This window comes from Sciurus vulgaris, assembly GCF_902686455.1.
Source record: "Sciurus vulgaris genome assembly, chromosome: 6".
NCBI lineage: Eukaryota > Metazoa > Chordata > Mammalia > Rodentia > Sciuridae > Sciurus > Sciurus vulgaris.
The window spans coordinates 138,647,664-138,663,885 of NC_136466.1; the positions used below are offsets into that span (position 1 = coordinate 138,647,664).

The 16,222-nt window shown below is 36.3% G+C and overlaps 1 protein-coding gene across 1 annotated transcript in view; it reads left to right on the forward strand.

Moving 5' to 3' along the window:
• The first annotated feature begins 4,409 nt into the window (after positions 1 to 4,409).
• RICTOR (RPTOR independent companion of MTOR complex 2) overlaps positions 4,410 to 16,222 on the forward strand; it is a 119,143-nt gene continuing 107,330 nt past the window's right edge. Inside the window, 2 exon segments of the mRNA XM_079144446.1 lie at positions 4,410 to 4,514; positions 4,686 to 4,733. Coding sequence (XP_079000572.1) covers positions 4,466 to 4,514; positions 4,686 to 4,733 — 97 coding nt within the window. The 5' untranslated portion in view covers positions 4,410 to 4,465.

The window sequence follows — 16,222 nt, forward strand, 5'->3', positions numbered from 1 at the left end:
TGCATCATGAACATCAATGAAGCATTTCCTTTAAATGAAATTTAAAGAGATTCAACAGAAGTTCAGCAATAGCTCTACATGTGCTAATTTCATATAAATGAAACCTTTCAAATACTTTTTTCACAAATTTTGAAATGAGAAGGGGAGTGACTATAAAAATCTTTTGCACCATGTAGATGTATGATGTTTATTCAGCGGCAGGATTTTTTTTCCTCCCAGAAGCATGTTACCAGTGAAAAATTTTATAAAAAATCAAATCTAATCTTTCCTTTTAAGGTAATTATAATAAAAATAACTAAGAACATTATTACTTTCCAAAGAAACTTGTGTTAGGACAAGAACTTTTAGAAAACAGTTGAAAATATTTCAGTTTTATGATTTTTTTCTGAAATAGAAACATAAATATATCACATATATAAAACTTTCACATTTGTAAACCTAAAAATCATGAAAATAAGAGTATTCTAACCTGCTTAAATCTTTTGGATTAATGGTTTTGAACTAATTTTGTAACTAGTTGCTGAAAATATCTCAATGCCATGTCTTCTAGTTAGCTGGTTGATGTTAGAGCAAGATGGACATTTATTAGTAAAATCGTGTCTTAAAAAGATTATAACTGATGGATGGAATCAAAAAAACAGTGGTACACTTTAGAAACTGCAGCCAATAGAATGTTTCCATTATTACCTTTAATATTTGTGAGGTTTTAGCTCTTAAAACCCAATGTACAAATAAACTCTTTTTAGAACTAGATTTTTAAATTGTTGTATGAAACAGTACTTAATAATAAATATACAGATGTAATGAAGCAAATTCAGTCCTATTGTTTTTATTTGTGCAATTAGTAGAGTAATAACTTTTAATGTTTGTTATTTCATCTTTATGTTTTATGCTTTAATTTAATTTAAAAAATCTGTATTGGTGTACATGTGCAAATGATCTTTTTCTAATGAAGAAATGCACAAACAATTTTGCTAGGTCAGCTGGTAACAAGTAATTATAATCAAACGTTTATAACTGGGGTTTAAACTAGTCAACAATATTTTTCTATAAAAGTTTCCCTTAAGAAAAGTTACAAATGGAAAAATATGTTTTAGCACAAAATGAAGAAAAAGAGAAAAAAATCACTCAAATTTCTATCACCCGGGCATAATCATTGTTGACATTTTAGTGCATATCCTTCCAGATTTTATGAAAATATGTATCTTCCTCTTTCACAAACATAGGTTTGTTCTTCATTTACAACTGTTTTTAGAGAGGACTTTTAAACTTTACAGAATTGTTTAAATGAGATTTTGGGACAGATTAAACTTTAAAGAAATAATTGTAAGAGACTGTGCTCTGCTATGACAAAGGATAGATCTTTATAAGCAACCATGTGTAAGATTATAACGTTTGTTTAAGTTTAATGCTTGTCATTTTAATGGCCTTTATCTAGACATTAAGTGTGGTTAACTACAAAGAGAAGTCACCAAAAAATAGCTTGACCAAATTTTGTGGTTTTCAACTTGTTTTATCTACATGTGGCCTATGTGACAAGCCAAATACATTAAAGGGAACTAAGGCAAGGCTTTTGTTTCTGTTCAGCATTACAACTGTGTCCATGGCTAACAAATTATGGTCTATAAACTATATGCAACGGGATAGAGAATTGAACCCAGACAGTGACTATTAGTGAATCTGTATATCTTTAAAATCAAGCAGTTGTCATTTAGAGATGTGGTCTTGAACTCAATCTCATATAACATTTTTTATCAATGACTAATACCATCAGAAGGAACATTCATTGACACAACAAATGAAACCTAGCTGGGAAACGAAAACTAAGAAGAGGAAGTCACATTTTCAATGGCAAGATTGGAAACAAAATAAAATTGAAGAAGTAGTAAGAAGTAAACAAAATGAGTAAGTCATTTGGGTGGGCTAAAATAAGCAAGGTCAAAAAAAAAAGTTTTGAAAGGATGAGTGGCTCGCTATTACCAAGTATCACAGATGTTAACTCTGGGATTGTAACAAGGAACTAGCTGACAACGATCAATAATGTAGTGCTAATGTTTAAAAAGGAAACAACATTGTGACATTTATTCCTTACTATAACTTACCTAAACACCTGCTTCTTAGTTGAATGTCACTGATAAACATTAAGAACTTGTTCTTTTCTCCAGTTATGCCATTCATTTTTGAGAGCAAATGTGAAGAACCTAACCACATAAATAAATGAAATAGTAATGAGAAAAAGGTAATTTCATTGTAAGATTTAAGAGAGATATTTCCCTCCTCCTAGAAGAGATGAAGTAATTGATTGATGGCCATTAAAAAAGAACACGCAATTATGAAAATAAAAGTCTATTGATTTCAGGCTCTTAAATAGATCAAGTAAAAGTAAGCAATTGTACTCAACTTTCATGAAAGACTGAATTAGAAAATGCAGTTAAACTATGTTAGGAAGTAGTGAAATTATAATAGTGAGGGATTTAAAAAATAGAATAAAAAGGACTGGTTGAAAATTAGAACTGCTTAAGCAGTGGATAGAATTTCCATTGACAAATTTCTACTTTAATGGTGAAATGTGGCTCTACATGGAGGGATGAAATGTGAAATTTTTAATGTCTTGGTCAGATTTCCAGTTTTATGAGTTTCATCATAGCCAGTGACTAGGATACATAATTTGCACCAAGACAAAGAGGAAGCAAGTTTATTGTTATTAAAGTCATTCTGATAGAGACATTAAAAAAATTAAATGTAATATCAGCAACAGATATTTGAATGCAGACCTGGTCAGAGAAGGACTTAGAACATACAGACAGTGGGTTGAATCCTAAGGAAGCAATGTTCCTAATTTATCTTCCTGGTGATGCTCCTTTTCTTTTCTTTTTTAAACTTTTACTTACTTTACAAAAACCCACATAAACAGCAGGACATTTAAACGGTATAGAGGAGCAAATAAGCAAAAACTGCAAAATGCAATCACAACTGAAGGGAAAAATAAAATGACATTTTGATACATATCTTTGCAGACATTTTCTACTTGCAGGCACGTATAAAACATTTTCTAATGTATACTGTTTTATATGTATTTAAACGTTTATAAAAACAGTAAATTTATAATATCTTGTGATTTAATATCATGAACTAGATCCACATCATCATTTTAAATGACTGTCATACTTTACACAATTTCTACCTTTGGTCATTTGTTTCTAATTGTTCACTACTGGTAATAACTGCAGTAAGTATTTTCAATATTGTTTGCTTCTTTGTCTCTTTTTTAAGCACCAACAGCATTAAAACAGAGAAGGAATTCAGGGCTTTTACTCATCCAACAGCTATTTATTGAACCACTATTTGTGCTGGTCATGGTATTAACTAGGAGCAGGGAAGAAGTGGTCAAGGCAAGCTCTCCATTTTCAATTAACTTTCAGTCTCCTGGAAAATAGGAAGAATTGAGGAATAGGAGGCGACAAATGTTCACCCTCGTCTTAAAGTAAATGTAGTTTAAGAGAAAGTTGTTGGGGTGCGACCCAGGTGTCTATCTACTAATTAAACCGGCTCTAGAATTAAAATCCCTACCATTAAAAACTGTTAGGCTTCCGTATAGGAAATGTTCATCCACAACATCTACGTTGGCCACTTCTGTAGGAGCGCAGACAGAAGACGCAGACACGGCCCGGCAACCTCCCGGTTCCAGGCTCAGAGGAAACCCTCTCCCGAGGCCTCCTGGCGCTGGCGCGCGCGGGGAGCAATCGGCGCCGGGAACGGCCGCGCTGCTATCCAGGCTGCTTCACCCGCTTCTCGCCTCTGATGACAGGCGGTCAAAAACGATACCCCCACCCAACCCCTTCCACTTGGAGAAGGCTCCTGGTTGAGGGTGGCTTTGTCGATGAAGTGCAAGGCTGCTTAGCACAGTGGTCAGAGCGTGGGTGGAAAACAAACTTTGTTACGTGTTAACTTGGTTGCAGCAAAACGATTCTGGGAAGGGATTTAAGTGAGACTAAAACTGTGCGCGGCAATGTCTATAAAAATCGTTTCCAATGATGAAAAATGAAGAGCGGTCGTCTCTTGCAGGGCTCGAAAGCAAACCCGAGACTGTGGCAGGACGGTTTCAGCAGGTGGCCAGCCGCCCGCATCCCGGACTCCTCCACCCCAGCTACGTTCGGACTGCGGATTCCGTGGCGGCTGGAGGGGAAGCATCTTCCACCATGCACGCACTCATCAATGGGATTTCCTTAATGGAAAATGTTCTCTGCCCGCAGGCGTGTGCCGGGACCGCCGGGCAGGCGCCGCAAGCCGCTTCCAGTGGGCGTCACACTCCCTCCGCACCCTTCGTGGTGCGGGCACCGCCGCCGCCCGCCGCCACGGAGGGGCGGGGGAGATGCCGCGGGGGGCGGGCGCGGCGCGCAGGGAGGGGAAGGGGTTCTCGCGCGATTGGGCGAGGTTTCCGGTGTTGTGACTGAAACCCGTCAATATGGCGGCGATCGGCCGCGGCCGCTCTCTGAAGAACCTCCGAATACGAGGTAAGCCCGCTGCAGCCCTCACGCCCCATCACCCGGCGCCCGCCACCCTTGGCGCTTGCCTTCCCCAGGCTCTGGGTGGGGGAAGCGAGCCGGGGCGCTGGCCGGAGCCAGGGCAGCCGCCGCTGGCCTGCGAGCGAATCCTAATTGGGGCTGTGTGTCTGTTTCGCGCAGGGCGGAATGACAGCGGCGAGGAGAACGTCCCGCTGGATCTGACCCGAGGTAACGCGGGGCGCCGCGGGCGGCGGCGAGGGCGCGTTCCTGGGGAGGAGCCGGGGCTGGGGGCCGGGGGCAGGAGGCAGGGGCGGGCCCCGCACGGGACCGGCGGGGGACCGGGGGGCAGAGCCCGAGCCCCGCCTGCCGGCCCGCGGGAGCCGAGCCCGGGCTGCCTCACCGGACCCATCCCCCTTTCCCGGTGCCCACTTGGCTCTCCCGAGCCCTTCTCCGGGTCTTGGGTGTGGGGGAGCACGGAGCGGAACTCGGCGAGCCGGCGACCCCTCTGGGTTCTGCGGACCCCCGGGATCGTTCACCTATCCCGGAGCTCGTGCACCGAACCCTGGGCGGCGGGAGGGAGGTAGAGGTTGTTGTTTAGGTTGCTAAAGGGTGTTTGTGGGAACAGCGACCACATCCTGCCTTCCCCGTTCCTCGGAGGAGATGCCGGACCTGCGTGGTTTTTACTGACTGCGTGCGACTTCTTTTTTCTTTGCCCACCGTCCCGTGGGGACCTTAAGCATTGATAACTCGATAGTGAAAACCGGTCATTACTGCCAAGTGTGTGTTTTACGCTGTATTCCCTCCCGCTTCCCTTTCCTGGGCCGCTGGTTTGTAGTTGGCAAAAGACCGCCCACTCACCCTGCTGCAGGTTCATTGTTTACCTTCTGCAGTGGAGATGGGTTTGTTTACACCTTCCGAGCAGGGTAAACCCGGGTTATATTTTTAAGGCCCGAATCCGACTACTTCTTTTTCCGTCAGTCACCGTACTGGAGTTTTTTCGACAGTGTCTTGATGAAGAATTTGTAGTTGCATGCAAAATTCTTTTCTCTTCCATGATAAGCAGGATTTGGTCTACTGATTCCAACGGTCATATTTCACACCGGCTATAGCTTGGAGTGTAATCTGGTTCATTGTACAGAATCATTTTCTTTTTGCGATCTGTGGAACACCTTAGGAAGTTTTTTAAAAAAAGGTCGTTGTAAACATTCCATGAGATCAGTTTATACCCTGTGTTGTACTCAATGCAATGACTGTTATTACAGTGTTTGTTAGACATGGGTTCATTGTTGAGGCCCATCTCTGTATTGAAAGCATTCTAATGTATTTTGTATATCATAGTGTAAGCTTACTGGTATATAACAGGCCAGTTTTCATTTACTACAAAAGTACATTTTTGCAACTTAATATTTTATTCAGAAAATTTTGGGGACTTGGCTTTAGTGGAACCAGATCCTTTTAAAAGCAGAAGAGTTTTTTTTAATTGTAGTATAGTAGGGCATTAAGTACTGGAAATGGCAACTAAGTAGATCACCAGTGCATTAATTTGGAACATTTTTTTCAGCAGATAGATTTTGAGAATTAGTAAAGAAAAATGTAAAGTTTATGATTTTTGTGCAAGTTTGGAAACTGTGTAACACATGTATGAAAAAGTTATATAAAGTAGATTTTCTAGTAAACTTTCTTATAAAATAAAAACAATTCCTTACAGACTTGAAATTTGGCATTTCAGTTCTCTAAGAAATGTAGTTTATTAGTGATCCAGTTTATATGCAAGCATGTGTTTCAGATGGAGGCAAAAAAAATAGGCAAACTTGAGACTAGTTTCTACCTTAAAAACCTTGGATATGGTGCTGGAAGTAAATTATAGTTGCACATTGAGTTGAGTTTGTTGAGTGATTTCTCTAGTTAGTGTCAAAATTTTGGGTTGTAGATGAGCTTGTAAACAAGATTGATTGATACCTATGGTTTATTCCCATTTTACTCAAGGACACAGATAACACCAAATATTTACCGCTTAAAGTGCTATGTTTGCTGACAGTAAACACCTGACTATGACCATAGGTGTTTCCAGGATTATATATAAAGTGTAGAAAATGCTATTTCTTCTTGCCCTAACAATATGTACTTCAGTTTTGAACAATATATACATAGCCAATTGAAACTGATCTCAAAAGCTGGATACAACCAAGAATGAGAGGTTACATGAGAACTGAATTCTAAATTATAAGGAAGTTTAGAATAAAAAAGTAATGTGAGTTAGAGTCATTATATAGTGACACTATTGTTTAGAGAAACTGTTATTCTGACAAACATTTCATTGTTCAAAGGCTTGTGGATCTAATGTGAAAGTTCATGAGGAATTAAACTGTAATAATCATTTGAGAACTGTGAGGAGCCCTGGGTTGCAGCTGAAGGGCAGCTGTTTACGTATTGGATTACAGTATGTAAAAATATAAAGTTTGGGCAACCAAGATTTTTGTTTAATACTAAGGTTAGTCTTTGCTCTTATTCTAATTATTTTTCTGTAATTTTCAAGAAATTAATTGAGTAGATATTCAATAGAGTTCATTATAGAGATTAGGGTTATTGTAATCTCCAAAGCAGCCATCAGTGTGTAGTGAAGGGAGAGCTAACTATAAAGTCCAATAGTTCTGGGTTGTGATCTCAACTGTCTCTTTTAACAGCAACCAAGACAGTAAACATTTTTATTTTTACTAAAGGAAAAGTAAAGGGATTAGATTATCAAAACTATAAAATTCAGTAATACTTTTAATAAATTTTATTCCAATAATTATATTTGAATACAGGTTTGTTCCTGTTCTGGGAATTCACTTTGCACTGTAAGAGGGGCTTACCCAGGAATAACACTGTGTCTATTCAAGTTAGAGTTCAGTTTGAGGGTGATTTGGGGCAAGTTACTTGACCTTGCTTAACCTCTGGTTTCCTTATCTTGAAAAAAAGCCATTACTTCAAAGAGTTAGTAAAAATGTTAGAGGTAAATGAAGTAGTTCTTAAAGTATTCAGTATAGGATTTTATGCTTTGTGATATTTAATATTAGTTGCCTTCCTATATTGTAAAATCAGAATTCTTTAAATCACATTAAAATATTTCAAATGATTGTCTTGATGATTATAAGTTTATTAACAAGGAATCATAGAATTCAGACTTATTTTTGAGACTTTCTATTGTATTGATATCTGAAACAGTTTTGAATATAACAATAGAAAGCAAAACTTTCAATTTAAAAGTGATTACCAAAAAATAGAGATTACCAATAAATGAAGTCTAAATAAAGCACATTCTGTTATATGCACTTAAGATAGAGTATGATGTGTTCTTTTACAGGACCTCAGAATTTCTCTCCCTGACTTTGGAAGATTTCTTTCTAATAATGACTTGACTAAGTTTTCAGACTTCTTAGGACTCAGAAAAGTTCTAAGGGTTTTTTTGGGTTTCTTACTGGTGTTACTGCTATACTTCTTACAGAGTTCCTCAATGAAGATTTGTTGATAGATTTAATTTTGACCTGGTTTAGGAACTCATTGCAGTGGATTTTATAGTCAACTTTCTGGTACTTGTTTTTGGTTTTGATCAGACACCTACTCTGTTTAATTTGTAAAATTCCCCAGTATTGGCTGTTAATATATTTAAATACTTTGTACATTTCATGCCAAAATATTATTTGAAACCCACATGCTTCTGTTGGCTACTTCCACAGAGGGGATAGACTTTCCCCCCCAGTTTCTACAGTAGTGCATCTTTTCCTGACATTGAACTCTCACTTGAAAAAAGTCACAGTGTTATTCCTGGGTAAGCCCCTCTTGTTATAGTGTTCAAAGTGAATTCCCAGAACATAAACACTTATGTATTCAGACATAATTATTACAGTAAAATTTGTTCAAAGTACTGTTGAGTTTTATAGTTTTGACTTTCTAATCCCTCTACTTTTCCTCTAAAAGGAATAAAAATGTTTACTGACTTGGTTGTTTTTTAGTACCTAGAAGAATAGGAAAGTCATTCGAAATTATGTAGATTTGGACACTTAACTTTTTGTTTTCTGATTTCTTGCAGTTTCATTTATTACTTGCTTGCTTCAGTTAGACAAAACAAACATTGACTGAAAGCCTATTATATACTAGATGCTGAATTAAGTGCTGGAGGAATAAGATGAGAAAGGTTTTATCCCCTTTTGAAGAGTTTATTGGTATAGACATAAAGAAGTGTTTGGGTTATGGAACATTAAGTAATCGAACTATACAAGGAATAGAAGTAGCCCAGTAGTAGCCAGAGAGAATGATTGACAGTCTGGTGAGTAAAGGATCAGAGAAGTCTTACAGAAATGACTGCATAAGAATAGTATTGGACAAAGTGGCTCTAGGGAATAAATCACACCTTTGTAAAGGGAAAGTTAGGAGATAGTGAAACTAGTTAGGGGGCTTCTAATATAATATTAAGAGACACTGGAGGACTGGACTGAGCTGCTGGCTACAGAAATAAAATGAAATATGTGTTAGAGTGGAGGAATCAACTAATTTAATTTCTTTGGATTCCAGACTGATTTTGTAGTCTCTCTATACTGTGTAGCTAACTGCTTTCTTTCTTCTCTCCCCCAGTACTGGGGATTGAATTCAGGGGTGTTCTGCCACTGATTATATCCCCAGACCTTTTTCACAGGCTAGCTGTGAACTTGCAGTCCTCCTGCTCCCTCCTCATTTCAGCCTCCTAAGTAGCTGGAAATACACGCTTGTACCAGCACACCTGGCTGTTGTTCATTAAGAAGGTAGAGGCCGTCTAATGTGAATTCCATATTCTTTTCTTCTCCTTATGCTTACCTTCTCTTTTCCTGAGTCAGATAATAAAGCATCTCTGTTACTAAGAGTAATTTTTTGCTCTTGATACTGTTTCCTCTAAGATTCTTTGTAGAACTAAGATTTTTCTTTTATTTCATTTCTTCCTTCCTGTTGGTTTAGTTATTTTGGTGTTCAGCAAGCATTTATTGTATCCTACGCGGGCATGAGCTAAGGGTGGGAGATAAGCAATAAAGATTATGAAACAGTTATTTTTTTTGTAGACACTGTAGACAGAATAGTTTATCCTTATTCCACAACTTTATACCTTAAGTGGTACAATTTCTTCTTACACAGATTTATTTTTTAATTTCCATAGTGCTTTTTTCGCACTTTCCACTTTTTTAACTGGTAGATTATAGTTGTGCATAATGATGGGATCTGTTGTTACATACCTGTACATATGTTTACCTATTTGCACACAGTGTAACGGAATTTGTTCAGCATCTTTCCCAAAACTTTCCCCCCTCTCTCCACGTCCCTCCTTTTCCCATTGCTGATGTCCCTTTGATTTTCATGAGATCCCTATGCCCCCACCACACCTTTCTCTTCCTTTTTCCTCTCTAGCTTCCACATAGGAGAGGAAATATATGACTCTTGACCTTATGTCAGCTTATTTCACTTAACATAATGTACTCTAGTTCCATACATTTTCCTGCAAATGACATAATTTCATTTTTCTTCACAGCTGAATGAAACTCCATTGTATGTATATACCACATTTTCTTTATCCAGTCATCCATTGATAGATATCTAGGCTGGTTCCATAGTTTGGCTACTGTGAATTGTGCTTCTATAAACATGAATGTGCATGTATCACTGTAGTATGATGACTTTACTTCTTTAGGGTAAATACCAAGGAGTAGGATGGATGGGTCATATGGTAATTCCATGCCTACCTAGTCTTTTGAGGAATCTCCATGCTGATTTCCATAGTGATCGTAATCATTTACAGTCCCAACAGAGTGAAAATGTTTCTTTTCTCCACATCCTCTTCAGCATTTATTATTATCTATATTCTTTTTTAAAGTATTCTTTTTTAGTTGTAGATGGACACAATGCCTTTATTTTTTATGTGGTGCTGAGGATTGAAGTCAGTGCATCATGTGAGCTAGGCAAGCGGTCACTCTATCACTGATCTACAACCCTAGCCCTGTTATTTGTATTCTTGATGATTACCATTCTGACTGGTATGAGATGAAATCTCAGTGTAGTTTTGATTTACATTTCCTTAATTGCTAATGGTGTTGAATATGTTTTCATTATTTGTTGGCCATTTGTATTTATTCTTTTGAGAAGCATCTCATTCATTTGCCCAATTATTAGTTGAGTTATTGGATTTTTTGGCGTAAAGTTTTTTTGGGTTCTTTATATATTCTAGATATTAATATTCTGTCAAAAGAGTAGCTAGCAAAGGTATTTCATATTCTGTAGGTTCTCTCCACATTCCTTGTTTCCTTTGCTGCACAGAATGTTTTAATTTGATGCCATCCCATTTATCAACTCTTAGCATTATTTCCTGAGCTTTAGGGGTCTTACTGAGAAAGTCATTGCCTATGTCTATACATTTGAAGTGTTGAAACTTTGTTTTCTTCTAGGAGTTGCATAGTTTCTGGTCTAATTTTTAAGTCTTTGCCAATTTTCAGAAGACAATCTTTCTTAGGAATTTTAATACAAACCACTAGAGTGTTACAAGCACAGCTCTCTCCCTATACCGAAAATACTTTCTAAAGGTATACTAATAATGTCTTGCAAAATTCATTGGCATTTTTAATTTCACATTCTACTGCTTGCATTAGTAATTTTGTGCCAGGCACTAAAATATATTATCTCACTTAATCTTCAACAACGATTTGGGAAATTCTGATCTCTTGTTTTTATAGTTGAGAATATAAGCTTTGAAATATTGCAGGATTGAAACAGAAAGCTATAATTTAGCCAGAGTGCCCAGACTAGTTAATGACCTTTATGTGTCTGGTAATCATCTCAAAGTCATGGTGTGTTAAAGTTTGTACCCCAGAGATTACCCACCTTTCACTTTTTAGGTACCACCAACATCTGGAGTCCAGCTAGAGACTGTTCATTCTCTTAGTTATGTTCCTTCAGTTTGTCTTTGGAATAGCTGTTGAATTCAGTCTCTCCTATTCCCATTGTCCATTGGTCTAGTTCACATTCTCATTATCTCATTTGGGTGACAATAAAGTCTTGTAGCTCAGTGATAAGAGTAGTTCTTTACTTCCTGTGTGGATTATTTTGCTCTAATCCAGATTTGGTCTTTTTATTCCTTTAAATTAAAAGCAAAACAATAATAAAAACTTTCCACACATATACATTTGTGCTTACAGAATGAAGTTCAAATTCCTGAACTTGGCATTCAAGGCCTTTTATGATTTATTCTGTATTATTTTCTTCTGTACTACCTTAACCATACTAGTTAATATATGTCTCTGCATTGTTCATGTGTGTAACATATTCCCTCCTGTCATCACACTCAGTGTTTCTCAAAGGGGATTGAGGAGAGTTTGCTAGTTTTAAGCACCAACCCTCCATTCCTGCTCTTTCCCCTTGGAAACTATGCTCCTAGAGAATAATTGCTTTAGTCAAAGAAAATGCTATTCTTAAACACAGCATGCAGCTTCATATTTACTTGACCTTGCGTAGGTTTTTGTTTTGTTTTTTGCATTTCCAATACTCTCAATATAATTCTTTAAGGTCAAGGTTACATGTCATTTCTGGGAATCCTTCCTTATCCCTGTTGGAATTTATCTCTTCTTCTTCTACTTTTCCATGTTATTATCCTTTCTAAACAGTACTTACCATTGTTTTAGTTTTTTGTCCAGTTTTTTGCCCTTCGTTAGATCTGAAGCTTCTTGAGGACAGCAGTTCTCTTTTGCTAAGTTTTAACTTTATCCACTGCCCCCACTAGCCTCTATTATATAATAATCACTGAAATTTTGTTTTTTTGTTTTTTTGTTTGTTTGTTTTGTTTTGTTTTTCCTCCCAATGTTGGAGATTCAAAGCAGGACCTTCATGGGCAGGTGCTATATTACTGAGCTACATCCCCAGCCTCTGAAGTATTTTTTGAAAGGAAAAAAATGGAAAAAGAGATGAGAAAAGGAATAGTAGTTTTAAGTGGAGAAGAGAGTAAGAAAGCACTTAAAGTTTGCAGTCCCGAGGAACAATGAAATTGATGGTGCCATAATATAAAGAAGACATTGTGGGAGAGATGATAATGAGTCCAGCTTTGTATTTCAAATTTAGGTGATTAATGTTGACAGAAATATGTAAGAAGTAGGAGCAAATACTGGACTGGGGGCTTAATAGTAGTTTTTCTGATCTGTGGTCTGAGTATTGTCTGCATCAGGTGTTGTGAAATATTAAGTGGAGACTTGGTTTTTTGGTGCTGGAGATTGAATCTAGGGCCTTATACATTCTCAGCAAGTATTTTACTATTGAGCTTGACCCCCAGCTCCTAATTGGAGAAATAGTTAAAAATTTGAGTGTTTAAGGATAAGATAATGTGGGTTTATGTCAGAGGAAAGAACAAGAAAGGGACCAACAGAATAAAAAAAAAAAATGACGAAGAGTATAATCTCTAAAGACAAGAAAAAACTTTTTAAGTTGAAGGTGCCGTGACTGTAGTATTGAAGTTGGTGTCTGAAGAACTCAGTTCTATTCTTTGTTAACCTCTCTGGACTTCAGTTTTCTCACTTCTAAAATGCATATTTTATATTTACAGTACTTTTATCTTCAGTCTTTGTGATTCTCAGATATTAACATGGGATATTGAAAGATTAAAAAGAAAGCATTAATCATTTATGACTTTGTTAAGTCACTCTCAGAAGTATTCCTTTTTTTTTTTTTTTTTTTTTTAACCCCAGTATTAAGAATTTGGATTTGTAGTGATTTTCTTAATGTCAACCAGTTTTTTTTCCCTCTAGTACTAGGAATTGAACGCAGGGCCTCCAGCATGCTAGGTAAGTTCTCTCCCACTGAACTATACCCCTGCCCTTTTTAAAATCTTATTTTGAGGTAGGGTTTCTCTAAGTTGCCCAAGCTTGATCTTGTGATCCTCCTGCCTCAACCTCCCAAGTAGGTGGCATTATAGGTATGTGTCACCATGCTTGACCAACCAGTATATTTTTGATGAGTATATTGTCACACTGGATAGTGCTGTTGTGTTGTGGAAGGCTTGACTCTGCTATTAAGGAGCTTTTATTGTCATTAGTACATTGCCGTATCAGTGCACTGTGTAAGACAGTAGGATTTGAAATATCTGCCAATTACCTCTATAAAGGAGTCAAAGAGCTTGAAGAATTCAGGGGAAAAGAATGGGAGATATGGAGACAATAGACAAAGAAGGAGGACTTCATAGAAATGAAATAAGGACACCTATAAGACCTTTGCATAAAAAGGTAACATTTAAATAGGTGAAGCTTTGGGCCAAGGTTTTAAAAATCACAACTTATTGTTGAATACAAAAATTCCTGGCATATTATTTAGTATATCATGGTAATGTTGAAAAAAGTTGGTAGTAAGTTTTTTCCTTTTATCTCTTAACTATTAAAGACTGATTATATTTTAAACTTAGGCTTTTCTGACCTTTGCGGATAGTGCTCAACTGGATTGGGAGATTTGAGGCATACTATGAAATAATTGTATACTTGTAACTATGAGTATGTATATGCTTACATTACAAACCATAGCATAAATTATTTTTTTCTTCTTTTATTTTGTAGTACATCTCTTTCCCCTTCATTAATATTGCTAATATAGGGTAGTATTCATGTTCAAGAGGCTCTGTAAATTTATCAAACTTCTTTCTAAATGTATGTAGTCTGTAAATAGAGAGTATAATGAGATGGCAGTGTTTTTGTTATTTTCTACACTAAAATGACTATTTACTGATCTCAAAATGTGGCCATGTGATGAGATAGAATATTTGAAATGAAGATCATAAAAAATGCAGAATGTTTCATTGCCAAATCCAGACACCCTACCAAATCCTCTAGTGATTGGAGTAAATGATAAATAATATTTGGGGAAATTATTGCTATATTAGGGAAACAATAATACTTGAATTTCCACTTGCAGGAGTTTTAATAGTCTTGCTATGATCCAGCGTAATTTCACGAGTTTCTCATAATAAAGAAAGTGAAGAGAAACAGAAACTGTAAACAAAGAAGATTGCCAAGTAATTTACTTACTAAAATGGAACAGCTTGCCAGATAATAAGTGTATTTAACTGTTTTAGATGTGTGCACATACATATTTTTATCAGTAGTTTCATATTTCTAGAAATACATCTTAAAATAGTAGTGCTAATTATTTCCATGCTCATCCTTCATATACTAAAACTTTTAATTGCTGTGTTTTTTTCCACTCATAATTCTATAATGCACTCTGATATCTGATATTCACCACACTACTATTTACCAGCTCCCTCCCTAGGTGGGAGTGAAAGCAAGAAAGAGGAAGGGAAGGAGGGGGGAAGGAAGGAAGGAAGGAAGAGAGTGAGAAAAGAGGGAGAGTGGGAAGAACAGAGGGAGTTAGAGATGAGTGGAAGGGCTGAAGAGGAAGGGAGGGAGAAAGGAAGAAAAAATAGAGAAGGAAAAACTCTGAGCATATTATTACAGGGAGAAAGACTCCAGTGGTTGGAAACACATTTTCAGGTAGTGTAAACGCTTAATAGTAGGCTCTATGGTATTTTTGTATTTATCACCAAATGATAACTGGAATGTGTGGAACTTTAATAAGTTATAGATGAGAATTTTATAATTATATCCATCTCATATGATATTAATATAAAATAATGATGGTATGTTTGAATACTATTTCCTGCCTTGTTTAGAATGATTTGTGATTTTTATTACAATGCACTACAGTTTCTAGTGTTATTTTAAATAACATGACTTGGTATAATGCAAGTCACATTAATTCTTATGTAAGATTTCATAAGTCCTATAAGAATAATTCTTACATAAAACTTTCTAACTATTTTTAATGGATTAAATTTCAGATTATAATGCCATTAAATGTTTACATCATTTAAATGCTTTAAAAAGAACCTTAAAATTGTCTTTTTCCTTTCTCATAGGAAAATTCAGCGAACATGCAAATTGTTATTTTCCATAGCAAAGAGGAAGAAGTTATTTAAAAAATGCTGGTGGTTTTTCAAAGAGAAATAAAAAGGAGATGAATAAGAGTTCGGGGTAAACTTGGCAGTTGCTTGTGTTATTGTTTCTTCTAATTTTGTTTTTTATTTTAAAATTGTTTATTGGCCTTGATTTTTGAGTCCTAGGAAGAATTTTTCACAAATATCAGTAATTCTTTCTATATTATAAAAGTTCCACAGAAAAACAGTGTAATTATCATTTAAAAAAAATTCTGGTTTTATTTTTTATTTTATTTTATTTTTTTTACTAAGAATTGAACCCAGGGGCACTTTACCATTGAGCTACATCTTCAGCCCTTTTTATATTTTATTTTATTTATTTATTTTTTAAAATTTATTTTATTATTATTTTAAATTTATTGTAATAAAATATTAAATATTTTATTATTTTTAAAAATTTATTGTAATAAGATAATAAATTATTTTTTAAAATTTATTGTAAACAAATGGGATACATCTTGTTTCACTGTGTGTGAAGTAAAGGCATACCATTTGTGTAATCATACACTTACTTAGGTAATGGTGTTTGATTCATTTTGCTATTTTTTCCTTTCCCCCCACCTCTTCCACTCCTCTTTTCCCTCTATACAGTCCCTCCTTCCTCCATTCTTGCTTCCCTCCCACCCCCCATTATGTGTCATTATCTGCTTATCAGCGAGATCATTCGTCCTTTGGTTTTTTGAGATTGGCTTAT